Source organism: Lactuca virosa, chromosome 6, assembly GCF_052849685.1.
Source record: "Lactuca virosa cultivar CGN04683 chromosome 6, Lactuca_virosa_CGN04683_v6, whole genome shotgun sequence".
NCBI classification, from domain to species: Eukaryota; Viridiplantae; Streptophyta; class Magnoliopsida; order Asterales; family Asteraceae; genus Lactuca; species Lactuca virosa.
The window spans coordinates 188,768,868-188,785,201 of NC_136431.1; the positions used below are offsets into that span (position 1 = coordinate 188,768,868).

Consider the following 16,334-nt stretch of genomic DNA (forward strand, 5'->3'; position numbering starts at 1 on the left):
TGGATTATATATAATCGGTACACACTATGTGATTATAGAAGGACCAGAAACGATCACCTTCGTAAAAATTTAAATTTTCCCATAGATTCTTTAGACATTCTCATTCTCGTATAAACCCCTTATATAGATGTAGTCACTCCAGCAATCAATAGAAGAGTCGAGGAGGATCCAACAGAATTTCATTAGGAGAATTCTGAGAAAGAAACAGATGAGAAGTAAAGAAACTATAGAAATCATTTAGTGCCCTTGCCCTATTAAGGACACCAATGAGAGGTTCGCATGAACTTCCGAGATTCAAAATCTTCATTACGAAGTAATGGGGATCAGTGTCAGAATCGGAAGTAAGACAGCTCAGGAATTCAATATACCTACGGAGGAGAAGGACATCCTATAGATACCAGGAGAGAACAAATCATTACCGCCCAGAATAGAACAGAGAACAGAGGAAAACCACGTGTGATTCATGTGAAGTGTTCGAGCGCCCTTTCATCTAAGTAATAACTAGTAAATTGATTCAACCTAGTGAGTTAGTATTTACATTACTCACATTAGGTTTTGAGTTTATCTTCTTTCCCTGTCACGGCTAATAACAATAAATCGGATCACAAAATCTCAATTGATAGTGATTACTTCTCAAATTCATAAGTCTATTTTATGTAGACACTGTTATGAATTGTTTTCAAATATTTTCGAAAGTTGGAAAAAGATATCCACCAATCGAAGGTAACTTAGTTCGGATGACACTCGGTTCATTCTAGAAACTTATTTATGCTCCTTACCAGGACTGCATCATAGGGATGCAGGTCGAATCATTGAGAACAGTATAACAAAACGAAAGATTTATATGTAGATACAAATAATTAGAATACATCTAGAGCCAACGATAGTCGCTCACGAGCTCATTTTCTTATCATGTAATAGAATCATGCCTCTGAAGAAACGTCACCAACCCACTAACAAAACACCAATCCTTCAAATAGATGCGGCTACGTTTCAAGTTGCGGTCACAGCAGCTGTAGCAGTTGTCATGGCACACCTTAATGCTAACAACACAAATGTTAGTGGTAATACTATCGGCAACCCCGATCGTGGTGATGACCAAGTGCAGCAACGAGTGCCTATTTGTAAGGACACTTCGAACCCCAAACCTAATATCCTGAAACGAAAGTTCGAGAACGAGAAAGAGAGTTGCTCAACTCAAGAACCTAACAAAGGGCAACGGAATGGGGCAGTAAATACCCCCGTCAGCCCTGTTATTCTAGCACCGACCACGCCGTACTTAGGAAACCTCCCACACTGCAGCAAGTGCAAATACCATCATCATGGAGTTTGCCGAGAGTTGCACTACAATAGATGCAACATGAAGGGGCACACCGCCCGCATCTGTAGAACTTCGGTTGAGTTCATCACTTCAACTACCAATGTTGGAACCATCCCAATATGTCACCTTTGTGGTGAAATAGGACATTACAAGAGGGACTGTCCAACAAAGAAGAACGAGGGGGAGCAGGAGGAGTTTGATCCCAATGCATGGGAAGGCATCAAAGAACCTTGCTATATTTTTGGTACACTTACAAACCCCAATAATTATCTATAATTATGAGTACTCTCCCGTTCAAATTAAATCACAACATTCATCTAAAGTTTGAAACCCTAACAGGTAAGCTATGATGACTTAGTGTATACATAAGGGTCATTTATAATTAAGATTTGTAGAATTAGAGTGAGTAATCCCGCCTCATTTCATGTTCCTTGTTTGGTTGTGGATTTAAGGCAGGGTTGCTCAGTCAAAGGTCTTACCGATCTTAATTATACATGACTTGTATACACCAAGCGATTATAGAGAGACCTAGTAAGGATCATTTCATGGAAGTTCATAATTTCAAATTATCAGAACCCTCGTATTGGTAGTACCCGCCAATTTCGAATCAAAAAGTGGATTCATAACAGTAATAACAAAATAAAACCGGAAGCGCTGAAAACTTAGTTACATAGGATAGTTCATTATCCTAGTAATCATTTCCCCCAGAACGACTTAATATCCATTTCGTCGGGAAAACTCCGACATCCTCATTCGACATGGTTTGGTCTGGTCCTTACCATATGAAAATTCTTATACTGTGTAAGAGAACTTTTTCCTTAATCAGCCGTAAGATGAAATTCTTCTAATCCATAAAGCAAACCCTTAGGTTGTCTCTCATTTCAAAACTTTAGAAGTACCCATACGAAGGGTAACACGCCCTTCTAGCCTACTCAGTAGACATGAAACTTCAAACGAAAAGCACCGAAGTAGTCTTAGAAGTCCGTACCCATACGAAGGGTACCACGCCCGTTTACCGAAGTAGTATTGGTATGTTAGACTGGTAAGGTCTTGACTATTGATCGTATGACACTGTTAGGGGTTACTTTTGGTTAATGTAACTAGGGAAGGTCAAATATCAGGATTGTGTATGATTGACCAGCAAAGGACTTAATTGAGTAGTGGTCAATGTTAGGGTAACTAGGGAAGGCAAGTTGCCAAGGGTATGTGATATACTAGTATATGTTATGTGTTATGTTACGTGATTATTTGGTAATGATAACATTGGTTGTATGTAGTTTAAGTCGGATAGCCGAAAAACTCTTGGTCTAATGCCTTATTGTGATGTTTTTGTCTGATTGTTCGCTCTCTGGTGGATCATCTGTTCGACTATCTATCTGATCCCTGGCTATAGACTATATATGACTTTATGAATTGTATGAAAGACCAGAATTTGGCCCTTGATAATTGTATGAAAGACCAGGATCCGGCCCCTGGAAATTATATGGAAGATCAGGATCTAGCCTATGACAAGTGTATGGAAGACGAAGATCTGGCGTTTGACAATTGTATGGAAGATCAGGATCTGGCTCTGGCAGTTATATGTAAGACTAAGATTTGGCCCTCAATATTGCGAGAAAATACCATGATTTGGCCCATGGAAATATGTGACTGTAAGACTATGATTTGTCCCATCACATTCACTTGGGGTTGGAGCAGACCCGTTATTTCATATATGATTGCTACGTATGTTTATGTTGATAAGAGATTTGGCAGGTCGGCGCTACAGCCAAAAACATTGTGTGGATGCCTTGTATATATGATGGAATATGTGGTATATTGAGGAAATCACTAAGCTTTATGCTTAGAATTATGGATTAAATGTTTTACAGGTTGTTCGTGGGAAGAGCTCGGCAGGACTGTACACACGCATCGAAGATATTCGTGTCCGCGATTTTTAATTTGACTCTGATAATGTATGGTTTTAATCAAATAAATGGCACTCGATGATTTTTAAAACAAGGGTTTTAATTGTTTGATCTATTTTATGAATCGAAAATCTCTTTATAATTGTTGGGACGTTACATCAACATTATTTTGTCTTCATTTATTCGTTGTGCTTGTAGATTCCGCCAAATTCCTTTGCATGTATATTTATTTTAATCATTCATCAAAGTATGGTCATTATTGGAAAAACATATATAAATTTAAACAATTTAAAACGTTTTACTCTAACCCAAAATGACCCGATCAAGTGATCAAGTATCCTAACAAGCAGTTGTGCTTGTAGGTTCCGCCAAATTCCTTTTCATGTATATTTATTTTAATCATTCATCAAAGGATGGTCATTGTTGGAAAAACATATATAAATTTAAACAGTTTAAAACGTTTTACTCTATCCCAAAATGACCTAATCAAGTGAGCAAGTATCCTAACAAGCAATTGAGTTGGCAAATAAGATTTGGGAGTCTTTATCATGTATTGCAATATTAGCTCATCTATTAGAATCACATCAAGCACTATTTGAGACCATATGTTTCGGACTTTGGCTCAATATACCGCAATGTTAGGGGACATGTTATTTGTTCATGTGTTAATGTTACACAAGGTCCTTCCATATGAAGGCTTAATCGTAAGTAGCGGATGAGATTTCAATAGGAGGTTACTCTCAATCGTTCCATCGACTCGAGTTTTGTCTTGTCACCGGATTCTGATTCAGGCATGTTCCTGACCTTAAGAAATAATTTACGATCATTTTGTCATTGTCATTGTTATGGCATGTTTGAAGGCATAGTTGCAATTAGATGACTTGTATAACATTTTATCTAACGAGGCTTTCCATTACATATAAGATGAGGATAACGCTTGTTTGCTTCATCTACTATAATAAATGAAGATAATTTTGCTACATGTCAATTTCTAATGAGTTTTAACACTTGTCATTTTGTGATATTTTTTAAATAAATAATATTCACATGTCAATTTATGGTTTTTTTTTCAATTTTTTAAAATTGAAAAGTCACATAATACTTATACTTATATATGTAAATTATCAAATGTAATAAATATTATAGTAAATTGCAAGTAATATGTTTCTTATTTAAAAATTTCATTCCTTATTTGAAATTTTTATTTTAAAAAATACTTATTATTTACATTTTAATATTTTATTTTTTTAGAGTAAATTACACGAATGGTCCCTACGGTTTGGGACAATTTGCACGTTTGGTCCCTAACTTATTTTTTTAACTCAGAAGGTCCCTATTGTTTGTTTTTGTTGCGCTTGGTCCTTGTCTTACCTAAAAAGACTATTTTGCCCTTGATTTCTTAATTTATTTAAATAAACACATCCTAAACCCCACTTTCACATCACTTTACCTTACCTTACCTACCCCACATTATTTAAATAAATTAAAAAATCAATGGCAAAATAGTATTTTTAGGTAAGACAATGTCCAAGTGCGCAACAAAAACAAATTATAGGGACTTTCTGAGTTAAAAAAATTAGTTAGGAATCAAACGTTCAAATTACCCCAAATCATAGGATCATTCACGATTTTACATCTAGTATCCTATATGATGGATTTTTTTATTTTTTTTGGACGAGAGAAGAAAACCCAACCCTATAACATGTCAATGGTTTTTCACTAATCGATGACTTAAAGGAGTGGAACATGTATGAAAGTTTAAATTTATTAAATTATTTTATTTAATAAATGTTGTTATTAATAATTTATTTCATATGCAACAGGTTTTCCTGGGACAATTTTTTATGGTCATACACTTATGCATAAGTGTTTTGTCAAAACATAAAAATATACATTGAATAATAATTTTGGCAAACCACTAAAATACTTAACTTTTTTTTATGGTCAGACACTTACGAGTAGATGCACAAATGTCTAGGAATTTATGTTTCCTTTTAAGGTATGTTTAAAATTATATTGTAAATTTTTTAGTATATATATTATTTTAAATACTTAACTTTTCTAATGAATAAATTGTTAGGTATAGATTTAAGAGGCGTTTTCTTTTTACCGACATTAATTCGTACAAAGAAACCATTGAAGTATGATACATAGAATGTGAACATGGTGTGAACATGGACACCATTGAAAAGGCTTATCGTAACATACTTAGGATTATCAATGTGACATAGGTTCATTTTGCAAACGTTATTATTATTTTTTGTATAAAATGAAATATACCGTAACCTTAAATTTCAAGATGGGCATCGACCACACACCAAGATAAAGCAAACGAATGTTGATTATCTAATAATAATATTAGATAATTTATTAAGTATTTTAGTATTGCTTTGCAAGGCTTTTTACCATTTCAAAGGGATCGATGAGGTGGATTTCAATTGAATCTTTCTTTGTATTTGCAAGAGAAACAATACCATCAATGTGGATTATCTAATAATAATATTTTTTTTGATGTGTTAGTGGGGTTTATTTTTTTAAAAAGCGTTAGAAACACACTGATGTAAGAATCAATTGCAAAAATTGATGCGATATAGTTAAAATACAAACATTACACCGATATGGATGATGTAATTGATGGGTTTTGTACATAACAAACAATCCTATGTGTGCATGCAACCCTAATTTGAGGATCTATGTTTTCACTATTAGACATACAAACATTGAACACAAAAACTAGAAACCCTAGGAGGCACATGTAATTTTCGAAATTAACATATAATTAGGGTTAGGATACATACCTTGATTGTTATATTGTAATAACAATCAAATCCTTGAAGATCTTGAACTTTGGTAGCAAGCGCCACAAGTGTCGCGCCTCTAATGGCTCACAAACAAACCTAGCAACCAAGGATTACTATGGAGAGAGAGAAGTAGAGTAGAATTTCGGCCCTTAGCCTTTCTTGGAGTGCCTTGGACGAAATCCAACCCTATAGGGGTTTATATAGGTGATAAGGAAGGTTTAGGATAAGGCAAGTGTATTTTAGATAACCCTAATCCCTTAACTTCCTCTCTAAGGCTTCCAAGGCACCCTTAGTGCCCAAGGAAACCCTAGGACACTCTAGATTTCGTTCCCCACCTCTAAGGGAGGTTCTAGAATGCTCAATGCACAACTTTTGAACATTGTCACCTTTAGTCCCTGCAGTTTCAGTTAATTCCTTTAATCCCAAAATTAATTCCAAATTAATTTCTGATTAAATATTAATTAAACAATATGATTTCTAATTAATATATTATATCCATAATACATTAATAAATCATTTATCTTGATTATTAATTTATTAACCAAGCAATAAATGAATAAATCATTCTTCTCTCTCTAACAATTATCCTATTCAATTGTCAGGTTTGAAGGCAACCCAAAAGGACATTGCTACTATCAATTCAAGTACATAACAAATATAGTTATGGGCTTAGACACCTAATCCAACAGTCTCCCACTTGGATAAGTCTAATAACTATAATTGCAAGTATAACTTCAAAAATTGACAAGCAAATTTTAGCTACCAAAAGCCGTTGTCGAACTCTGACCTAGTCAATGACATGTCCTTAGATAAGGGATCATATATTCCTCCATTCTCAAGATATCGTATGAACTGAGACATGGATTTCAATCATTCTCTCTGTTCATGTGTTGTTTCCCGATTTCCGATTTATGACGACTGACTAATTGAACAGATCAAATCAGTCCAGGCTTAGCCAAGCGCTTTGGGTGTCATCACTAAATCATCGAAGGGCCCACAAATATCGCTTTTATCCCCTTAGGGTAAAAGGAATGGAAAAACATCGACTCATATGCTTGCTCTATTTACTCATCAAGTCACACACAACAATACGTGTTATAACACCAAGTTACTGGTGCGTTTACGTATTATCAATGTGCAACCGATTTGCAAACTGTAACTCATATCTCTTTGTTTCAAGAATATAAGATATTATCATCTCACAATTACTCGTGATAAAATCCATGAAGTGATTCAAGTGAGCGTGGGTTTAATCCAATACTCTAATCTTATTAAAGCACTCATGAACTCTGCAACAAACTTTTGCTATGTCTAAACACTTTAGACAATCTACAGACTGACTCATGACAATCTTGCTTCATACCTACTCCCAATGTATGAGCGACTGTGGATGTTTGAATAACCTAGTTATTCTGGAAGTCAAAACATGCAAAGTGAAACACAATAATAATACTTAATCCTATATGTCCCCAAAACTTTTGAGTATAAATAAAACACCTTTTATTTAGTCACCATATTGATTACTCATTATTCATTATATACTGTTTCAGATAATCAACTTAACACTTGAATTATAACAACACTTGTCTCATGCACCAAGCATCCACACTATGTTTACTTATGGTCCTTTCTTTGTGAAATAGATCAATTGGAAAACATTTCCAATGAAACTAATTTCACAATCCCCAAAACTCATTGTTAGTGTACGAATATAAAATTCTTGCCACTATTAGAATATGTTAGATTCCAACATTTTATGCAACGATCCTTTCGTAATGTCACTGCACAAAAGTCACCAAGACTCAGCCAATGAAATTACAAAGTTCTCTATCGGAGATCGTTTCAAGACAACTCCATAGACGTGAAGTCTCACATTCAAAGTACATTCCTTTGAACATCCTTCTTGCATAAAAGTTCCTAATCTTGACATAGATTCTTAATATCCAACTCTCATTTATGGACACATTCCATATTTGCCATATGACAACTCATTCTAAATAGAATCTTATCTATTCATAATAATGTCGATATGGTCCATCCAATACTATACTTCCAACTACTCGCAAGCGACAAATCCTTAGGAAATCTTAGATCGTCCTTTGACAGTTGTTTAATCTTTTTAGTCAAATCCGGTTCTAGTCCCTTTTCCCTCTTAATGCTCTAGGCATTTGGAAAATTTTAGAACGGTCAAATATTATAGCATATGCAATCGATCCTATACCCGAAGCGTATGAGACACGATTCATAATGTCTCACATAAAGACGTGATACTAGACTAGTCCTCTGCTATAATATTTCTAATTGCCATGTTCTCAAAATTTTGATTATGAAAAGGGATGCCGTAATCATAACCAAATTTTGAGAATGCAATTATCCTTTCCATATATAGAATTTCCTTATGTTGAACCATTCCAACATAACATTCATATATATTTGACATATATATTTGACTAAATTTGACTAAAAACTCACAATCTAAGCTTTTAGATTTGAAATGAAGTATAATATTCTCTCCCTTAATTATAGCAAAAACAACTTTTCAACCCTTGCAACTTTGCAAATTGAAATTCTTGTTTTCTATAATTAATATTGCTAACTCACAGATCATAATAATCATGTTCCCACTAACATGATAATTATCTTCTTACCAGCATAACACTTATGCTCCCACTAGCTTTGACATGTATTGAGAAATCAATTGGACTTCTAGAAATCAATACTTATTGACTTTCTTACCGAAGTTCATATTTCTGACACGAGATGCTTCGATAAGCTTTTATCTAATCTTCTAGAAAACAACTCATACACCTTTCCTTAGATAGTTCACATGTGTGTCTAAAAATTCTAGAACTTATATCAATAAGTTTCGAATGTTCAAACTAATTGCCAAATCTCACAATTCGAACTATGAAGAGGAATGTCGTAATCATAATCGAATTCGAGAATGCAATTTACATAATCGCCATCTCCTTAAAATCTCTCTTAGTGAAAGCGTTTCCTCACAATCATTTTCATGAAGGAGAGAAACCTTATGACACTTAGATTTTATGGTGCATGTGTTCTATCCATGTGATTTTGTCATAACCACAATCATAAGATAATGTTTGTGACAAATCCAAACTCTTATGGATAGAACTTGTTTATTCTTAATTTCTTGCCATCAAGGGTCCCACCATTGCTTCCCAGTTATTTAGCAGCTCACCTATGCCAGTCAATGTACTTTCATTGATCAAGGTGTTTGCCCTTATGCATTCAATTGAGAACTCGTAGAACTCATATGCATAATCACTCAACTGGATTGGCACAGAAATACAATTTTGTCAACACGATAGGTTATAATCCTCAAGTCGTGTGCTAGTGTTTAATAAGTTTACTTCTTGATTTGTTCATGAAACTTTCAGGATCTTTAGACTCCCACTGACCTCTTGACATATTAGATTTTCTTATCAATAAACATTTCTTGACAAAACAAATATCCAAGAGTTAGTGTGTGTCTATATCAAGACAAAACTACGCGCAATTTGGTACTAGTTGGCCTATGTCTTATTCAAGGCATCACAACTTACCAAAATGTGCAAATGTAAGAACATTCCTACTTAAGATTATGTCACTCAAGTCACAATCTTGGAGTTTGACTCTAAGACTTGATTTTGGAACGAAGTACGATTCATCTTATTGTCTTAACCAATTTGACAATTCTCGACTCCTCTTCTTAGCCATACTAGTGCACTAAGGTGTCCTTAGAGGATGAATTGTAATATGGTTCTTAAGACGATCATAAACATGATACAAAAGTACTCTCCCTTCTTCTTAGATTGGAGAAACTTTTATTTTTCTTGCCTAATTGATTCTTCTTATTCGTTCTGCCATTCATTGAAACCTTTCAATGATTCAGAATCATACTTAATCTTTTAAGTATAATCATATTTACTAATCTTTTAGCAAATCATGACGAACATTTTATCGATCTTTGTGGTGGACTTGACTAGCGCACAACATTGTGTATCAGATCTCATTATCATTCACTTGACTCACATACTTATGTGAACAAGGAATTAGTCTCAATTTTCCATATACGAAGGTTCTCATTCGTCACACAATACCAGTTGCATGATTCCAAGTTTCTGTCCAATTGAAACTTGGGCGATGAGAATCTTTCCTCATTTGGTAAATTTCTGACATTTCCACAAATAACATAACTAAGAATCGAATCCATTCACAATATTGCTAACAATAGAACCATTTAAACACCAATTTTCATAAAATCCATCGCAAGGAAACATAAATAAGATAAATCAAAATTTATTTTATTGCGGAAAAATATTGTCCTTACAATGCGATTACTAATGAAAACTATGTAAACATTACTTAGCAATCTATCCTAACTGTAAAGTAGTAGCTTAAATATCTGATCCTTGAATCATGCGATCGAAATCCATTTCTTCGCGATCAGACTCAGCTTGCTCCTTCCTTTAAGCTTCCTTTCCTTTCTTCGATCCTTCAAACATCGAAATGTAATCTTATCACATCATGTATTAAGAATCTCCAAATAGGAACTTAATAGAGTTAGATAGTGGTCATACATCTTGACTCTCCCATCTCTTAGATCTCTTAGGTAGTCAGGGCAGCTTCGTAACCAATGCCCCTACTTTTTGGCAGTAGAAACTTATGGACTCTCTGGAATGGCACACGGGACTATCTCAAACTCAGCCTTTCTCTTGCATAGAGAAAACTTTTCTGGACTTCCAATGTTACCATTGCCCATAGAGGGTTGGGATATTGATTTACCAGACAAATTTGCTGACCAGTGCGCCAAATCATTTCTGATTCAGCAACAATAAGCAAATAAGTAATATCAATAAGGGTCATGTCGTGGTCCATCATATAGTACTCTCTAACGAACTTACCATATGATTCAGGGAGTGACTGAAGAACCAAGTCAACAGCCAACTTCCTTTAAACATCGACACCCAACAATCCCAATTTATCAATATCTAACCTTTTATCTAAGACATGAGCACATATAGACTTTCCATTTTCATGTCTTTTGCCAATAGGGCTTGAGTGACCTTGAACTTTTCAAGTCTTAGAACATGTGGGTCAGGGAGAATTATTGGAGGAGGTGGAGGAAATGAAGCATGATTTCTATTTCCACAATACAATCATGGAACATCATCTTCATGTGGAAAACTTTTTCCAATGGATTTAGGAAGACCATAGTTGTCAGACTTTGACATCTATAAAACGGGAGAAAATTCAAGTTAGTTGATTGAGTCCTTAATAAAACACCCAAATGAGATATTAAGGCTAGGATCCAACACAATATTCTACAATTTGGAAGAGGGATGCCGTAATCCAACTTGCAGAACATTTGAAGGTAAGTGAATGACGATTCACTAATTTTCCACCATGAAAAACGAAAAGGAGATTAAGTTTTAAATGTATTGAAAACTCCTAGATCTTTTGAGATTCATTGAATCATTTCAATGACATGTTTAAATCTCGATATGTTCCTCGATTTGTGACTGGGATGCCGAGGATCACAAAACAAGGTGTGAATAACCATGCAAACTTACATGGTGCCCCCAATGTTACAGTCACCTATTCGATGTGCCGGTTAACCACACACGCTCCATCGAACTATGACAAACACTGAGTCACCCTTCGCTACCTTTGCTTAGAACCCATTTAGTGTGTCGGTTAACCACACACGCTCCACTAACGTCTCAACAAGGTTACAAAGTGTAATTCCATGGAATTGCATCGATTTCACTTTTTCTTAAAGTAACTAAGATTGAGAATTTGGTAAAAACATTTAGTTACTTTATTCATTATACTTTTAATGAGGAGAGAGGGTTTTCCCTATCCTACCCGTTCGACTAACGACCCTCCACCAATCAAGGAAGCGGTGGGTGAGAGTGGACACCCATTAAACGGCCATTTTTATAGGCCACAACCTTATACCCCCCTTATAGATCGGCTTCGTGAATGAGGCCTACTAACGGTAAGACTAGCAGTTTAAGTTATACATATATAATATTAGACTTTTAATTTTATATATATATATATATATATATATATATATATATATATATATATATATATATATAGTATAAGGGTGTATTTTACACTTTTAAAATACTAGGTGGTTTTATTAATTTTCTCTTTTAATTAAGCTTTTAATTAACTTAATAAAACCATAAGGGTGTAATTTAAACTATTTTGATTTAATAATTATTCAAAAATTAAACAATTAATTAAATTATTAAATAAAATAAGGATTACCAATTTAAATTAAATATATTAACTTAATTTAATCCTATATCCATGGATTTCGAAATTTAGGCAGGGATATCTTTAATTATCGAATTAAACAATTAACAAGATAATTACCAAATATAACAACCTACTAACAGATTCCTTAGATTTCGAAATCTTCTGCTTGGAGTGGAAGGCAAGGCTTTCAAACTTGCCTAAAAATCAAAAACCCTAGGGTTAGGAAACCCTAGATTTCGACTCCAAGGTGGCCAAAGGAAAGGGTTTGAAAACCCTTAGGGATTTTCGAAAAACAGGGTTCTTAAACCCTAATTTGCGAAAATTTAAAGGCCTTAGGGTTTAATAGCCATAAACCCTAATTTTGTCTAGTTCAATTAATTGTACAAAATCAAATTGAAAACAAAAACCTGGCTCTGATACCATTGATGAGTTTTGTACATAACAAACAATCCTATGTGTGCATGCAACCCTAATTTGAGGATCTATGTTTTCACTATTAGACATACAAACATTGAACACAAAAACTAGAAACCCTATGAGGCATATGTAATTTTCGAAATTAACATATAATTAGGGTTAGGATACATACCTTGATTGTTATATTGTAATAACAATCAAATCCTTGAAGATCTTGAACTTTGGTAGCAAACGCCACAAGTGTCGCGCCTCTAATGGCTCACAAACAAACCTAGCAACCAAGGATTACTATAGAGAGAGAGAAGTAGAGTAGAATTTCGGCCCTTAGCCTTTCTTGGAGTGCCTTGGACGAAATCCAACCCTATAGGGGTTTATATAGGTGATAAGGAAGGTTTAGGATAAGGCAGATGTATTTTAGATAACCCTAATCCCTTAACTTCCTCTCTAAGGCTTCCAAGGCACCCTTAGTGCCCAAGGAAACCCTAGGACACTCTAGATTTTGTTCCCCACCTCTAAGGGAGGTTCTAGAATGCTCAATGCACAACTTTTGAACATTGTCACCTTTAGTCCCTGCAGTTTCAGTTAATTCCTTTAATCCCAAAATTAATTCCAAATTAATTTCTGATTAAATATTAATTAAACAATATGATTTCTAATTAATATATTATATCCATAATACATTAATAAATCATTTATCTTGATTATTAATTTATTAACCAAACAATAAATTAATAAATCATTCTTCTCTCTTTAACAATTATCCTATTCAATTGTCAGGTTTGAAGGCAACCCAAAAGGACATTGATACTATCAATTCAAGTACATAACAAATATAGTTATGGGCTTAGACACCTAATCCAACAGTAATACACATACAACATTTTGCAATCACAATCGATTGCCTAATTTCTCCATCATAATTTCATATGCCATTAGACAATGATTCAAAAAAATATCATAACATTATATCTTCAACCTCTTTCAAGATTGAATTCCCCACATATATAAATAAGTATCCATCATATCATGAAGTCATATTAAATCAAATAAGAAAACCATTACAAATAACGTAAAATTCCAACATTTGTATCTCTAGTGGTACAACATGAGTTCGCTTTGTAGTCATTTGATTTTGATATATCAACACTAATTCATAGTAGTCGATTTACTATTACATGATTTACTATTACATTATCCGAATCTAAGTATCAAAACATAGCCCAACAACAACAACAACAACAAAACACGTAAAATTCGACTCCGAAATATCCAAGATCCATTAGGTTTAACCTAAAGAAACCAACTTCGATCCTCACCCCCTTCATAAGACCCATAAGAAGATGCAACATTTGGACCCATATGATCCACACCACTCATTCCTAGACACAAAGCTTCACCCAATGGCCCACCAGGCGTCGAAGGGTTCGAACCCTGGTTCGAACCCTCCCAAGCCGCCTGGTTCAGCCATTGGTGGTGTGATCTAAACCCCTCTCCACACTCTCCTCCCTCACCCTCCAACATTCTAAAAGCCATTTGAAAACTCTCTTGATCCCCAAACTCAACTCCATTTCCATTCACATTCCCACTAGATTGCATTGATAAACTAAGTGAACAATCATCCCTTTTTGATTGAGACAAGGGTATGTCGCTACTCTTTATAAACCATTCATGACACCTTCATAAAATATACACCAAAATCAAAAAAACAAGAGAAAACCCATTTGATATATTTTATTTTATACTAGTAATAAAAGTATAAAACTCACCTGGTTTGTTGGTTTGATGAAGTTGCAGTGGGATTATGAGTTGTATCCACAGGCTTTCTTGAACGTGATCTGGTTTTGTGGGCATGGCGTTCGCAGTACTTCTGGTTGGGACCCACATCCTTTGCACACCTCCATTTTTTTCCATCTGTTCTTCTACACCTCCATGGCTCTGGATCCGACCCGTTTGAGAATCTTATTCCCGTACTCGTCCCTATTAATAATCCCAAATCGTAGTTTTTAACGTTTTTTATTCTGAGCATTTAAACAAACAGTTGGAGTGCATAAGGAATGAGTTACTATTATGTAAGAGAAAGAAAGAGAAGGTACTGTTGGACTGAGTGGATGAAGGGAGGAGGAGCTGCGGAGGAATAGGAATGGAAGCCATTATGTACTTGTAGATTATTGTCTGCCTCTCAAGCTCTTGCCACTGTGTCGCTGTAAAAAGCACTTTCCCAGAAGCTCCGACAACTCCATCTGTAATAAAGTGTATGCAATGTAAAGGATATCACAAATTCACAAGCAATATCAAGAAAAAGTTTTTTTAATTTAAGAACCTGTAATCGATTTGAAAGAAATCCCAGATGCAAGTTGGTTAGTGGGATTACTCTGGTGGACGAACTGTTGGCTGCCATTGTTACCATAAACACCACCAAAATCGTGATGACGATACTGGTTTATGTTTATCAAGCTCATCTTTTTACAAGGATAAGACGGTTCGCTGTTCAAACCCAACCCAACATCACACTCTAATGGCGATACCGCACCGCCATAACCACCAACACCACCACCGCCACCGCCACCGGCGGCGCCACTGGTTCTATTACTATCATTCCTCATTTTTCAAGAAAATACAAAACCCAGATTCCGATGGGGTTTGTCTGTCGTCCCGAAGAAATCAAAAGGGTTTATAGAAGAGAGAATTTAGTTGCTTCCTATGGTTCCAACATTCGCCCATGGAAGAAAGCAACAAACAGAAAGTCCAAATTTTGGTCCCCTCTTCCTTCTGTCTCTTTCTTAATTTGTTACCCTTTTCAATGGAAACGTGTATCGATACCGATCTCAATCGTCCTCTTCCATGAAATAAGATAAGAACGTAGTTATGATGATTTCATTGATCTTTTTTATTTAAAAATAAAAGAGATAGCTGCGCATGGGCCAAAACGATGTGCAGATAAAGCTTGGTTTTAATGCTTGTAACATTTGGGTGTGTCAAACTCTATGACAACTAACAAGGTCACCCGTGTTAGTTTCGTGGCGAATCTGAATGGATGGGTGTCTATACTCTTTTTACACATATGTTCTCTAGAGTCTAGTCTCTACTATCTCATTTTGTAATTTGCTATTATTATATTTTATTAGCACTTTTTGGTTTACATATTAAAAACAAAATTGTATGTATGGTTGCAAAAATGTTTATTGGTATATTAGTGATCCAAATTTAGATCGTTTTAGTGATCGTGGTCATTATAGATCTGGATTTACTTTTATGCTTTTATATAATTTATTTATTTATTTATTTTTAATTGTAATATTACTTTAATATTAAAAAATTAAAACGTAAAAATTAACCCCACCCACCCCAACTCCACCGTTGTCACTATCCCTTCTACAACACATGTCTCGCCCACTCTTTTTCAAAATCATTGGAATCAAACCCCTCACCCCCATTCAAACCACCACAAGTACCCGTCGCACCACCTGCAATCACCGTCGGAGCTCACCGCCATTATGACCATCAACCATCTTACCTGCCACACCACAAAAGTCCATCTTTATGCCACCGAATTACAACCACACTAGAAACAACCACCTTCATCATCTCCACAACCTCCATCACAATATGTTA

At 35.0% G+C, this 16,334-nt stretch overlaps 1 protein-coding gene across 1 annotated transcript; it reads right to left on the reverse strand.

Moving 5' to 3' along the window:
* Nucleotides 1-13,725: 13,725 nt before the first annotated feature.
* Nucleotides 13,726-15,691, reverse strand: LOC145121204 (growth-regulating factor 8-like). Its single transcript, XM_079056986.1, has 4 exons — nt 15,043-15,691; nt 14,816-14,962; nt 14,489-14,699; nt 13,726-14,397 (listed from the first exon to the last, which is right to left on the reverse strand). The coding sequence occupies exons 1-4, from the start codon at nt 15,323-15,325 to the stop codon at nt 14,013-14,015; spliced, it is 1,026 nt and encodes a 341-aa protein (XP_078913112.1). The 5' UTR covers nt 15,326-15,691; the 3' UTR covers nt 13,726-14,012.
* Between the last annotated feature and the right edge of the window lie 643 nt (nt 15,692-16,334).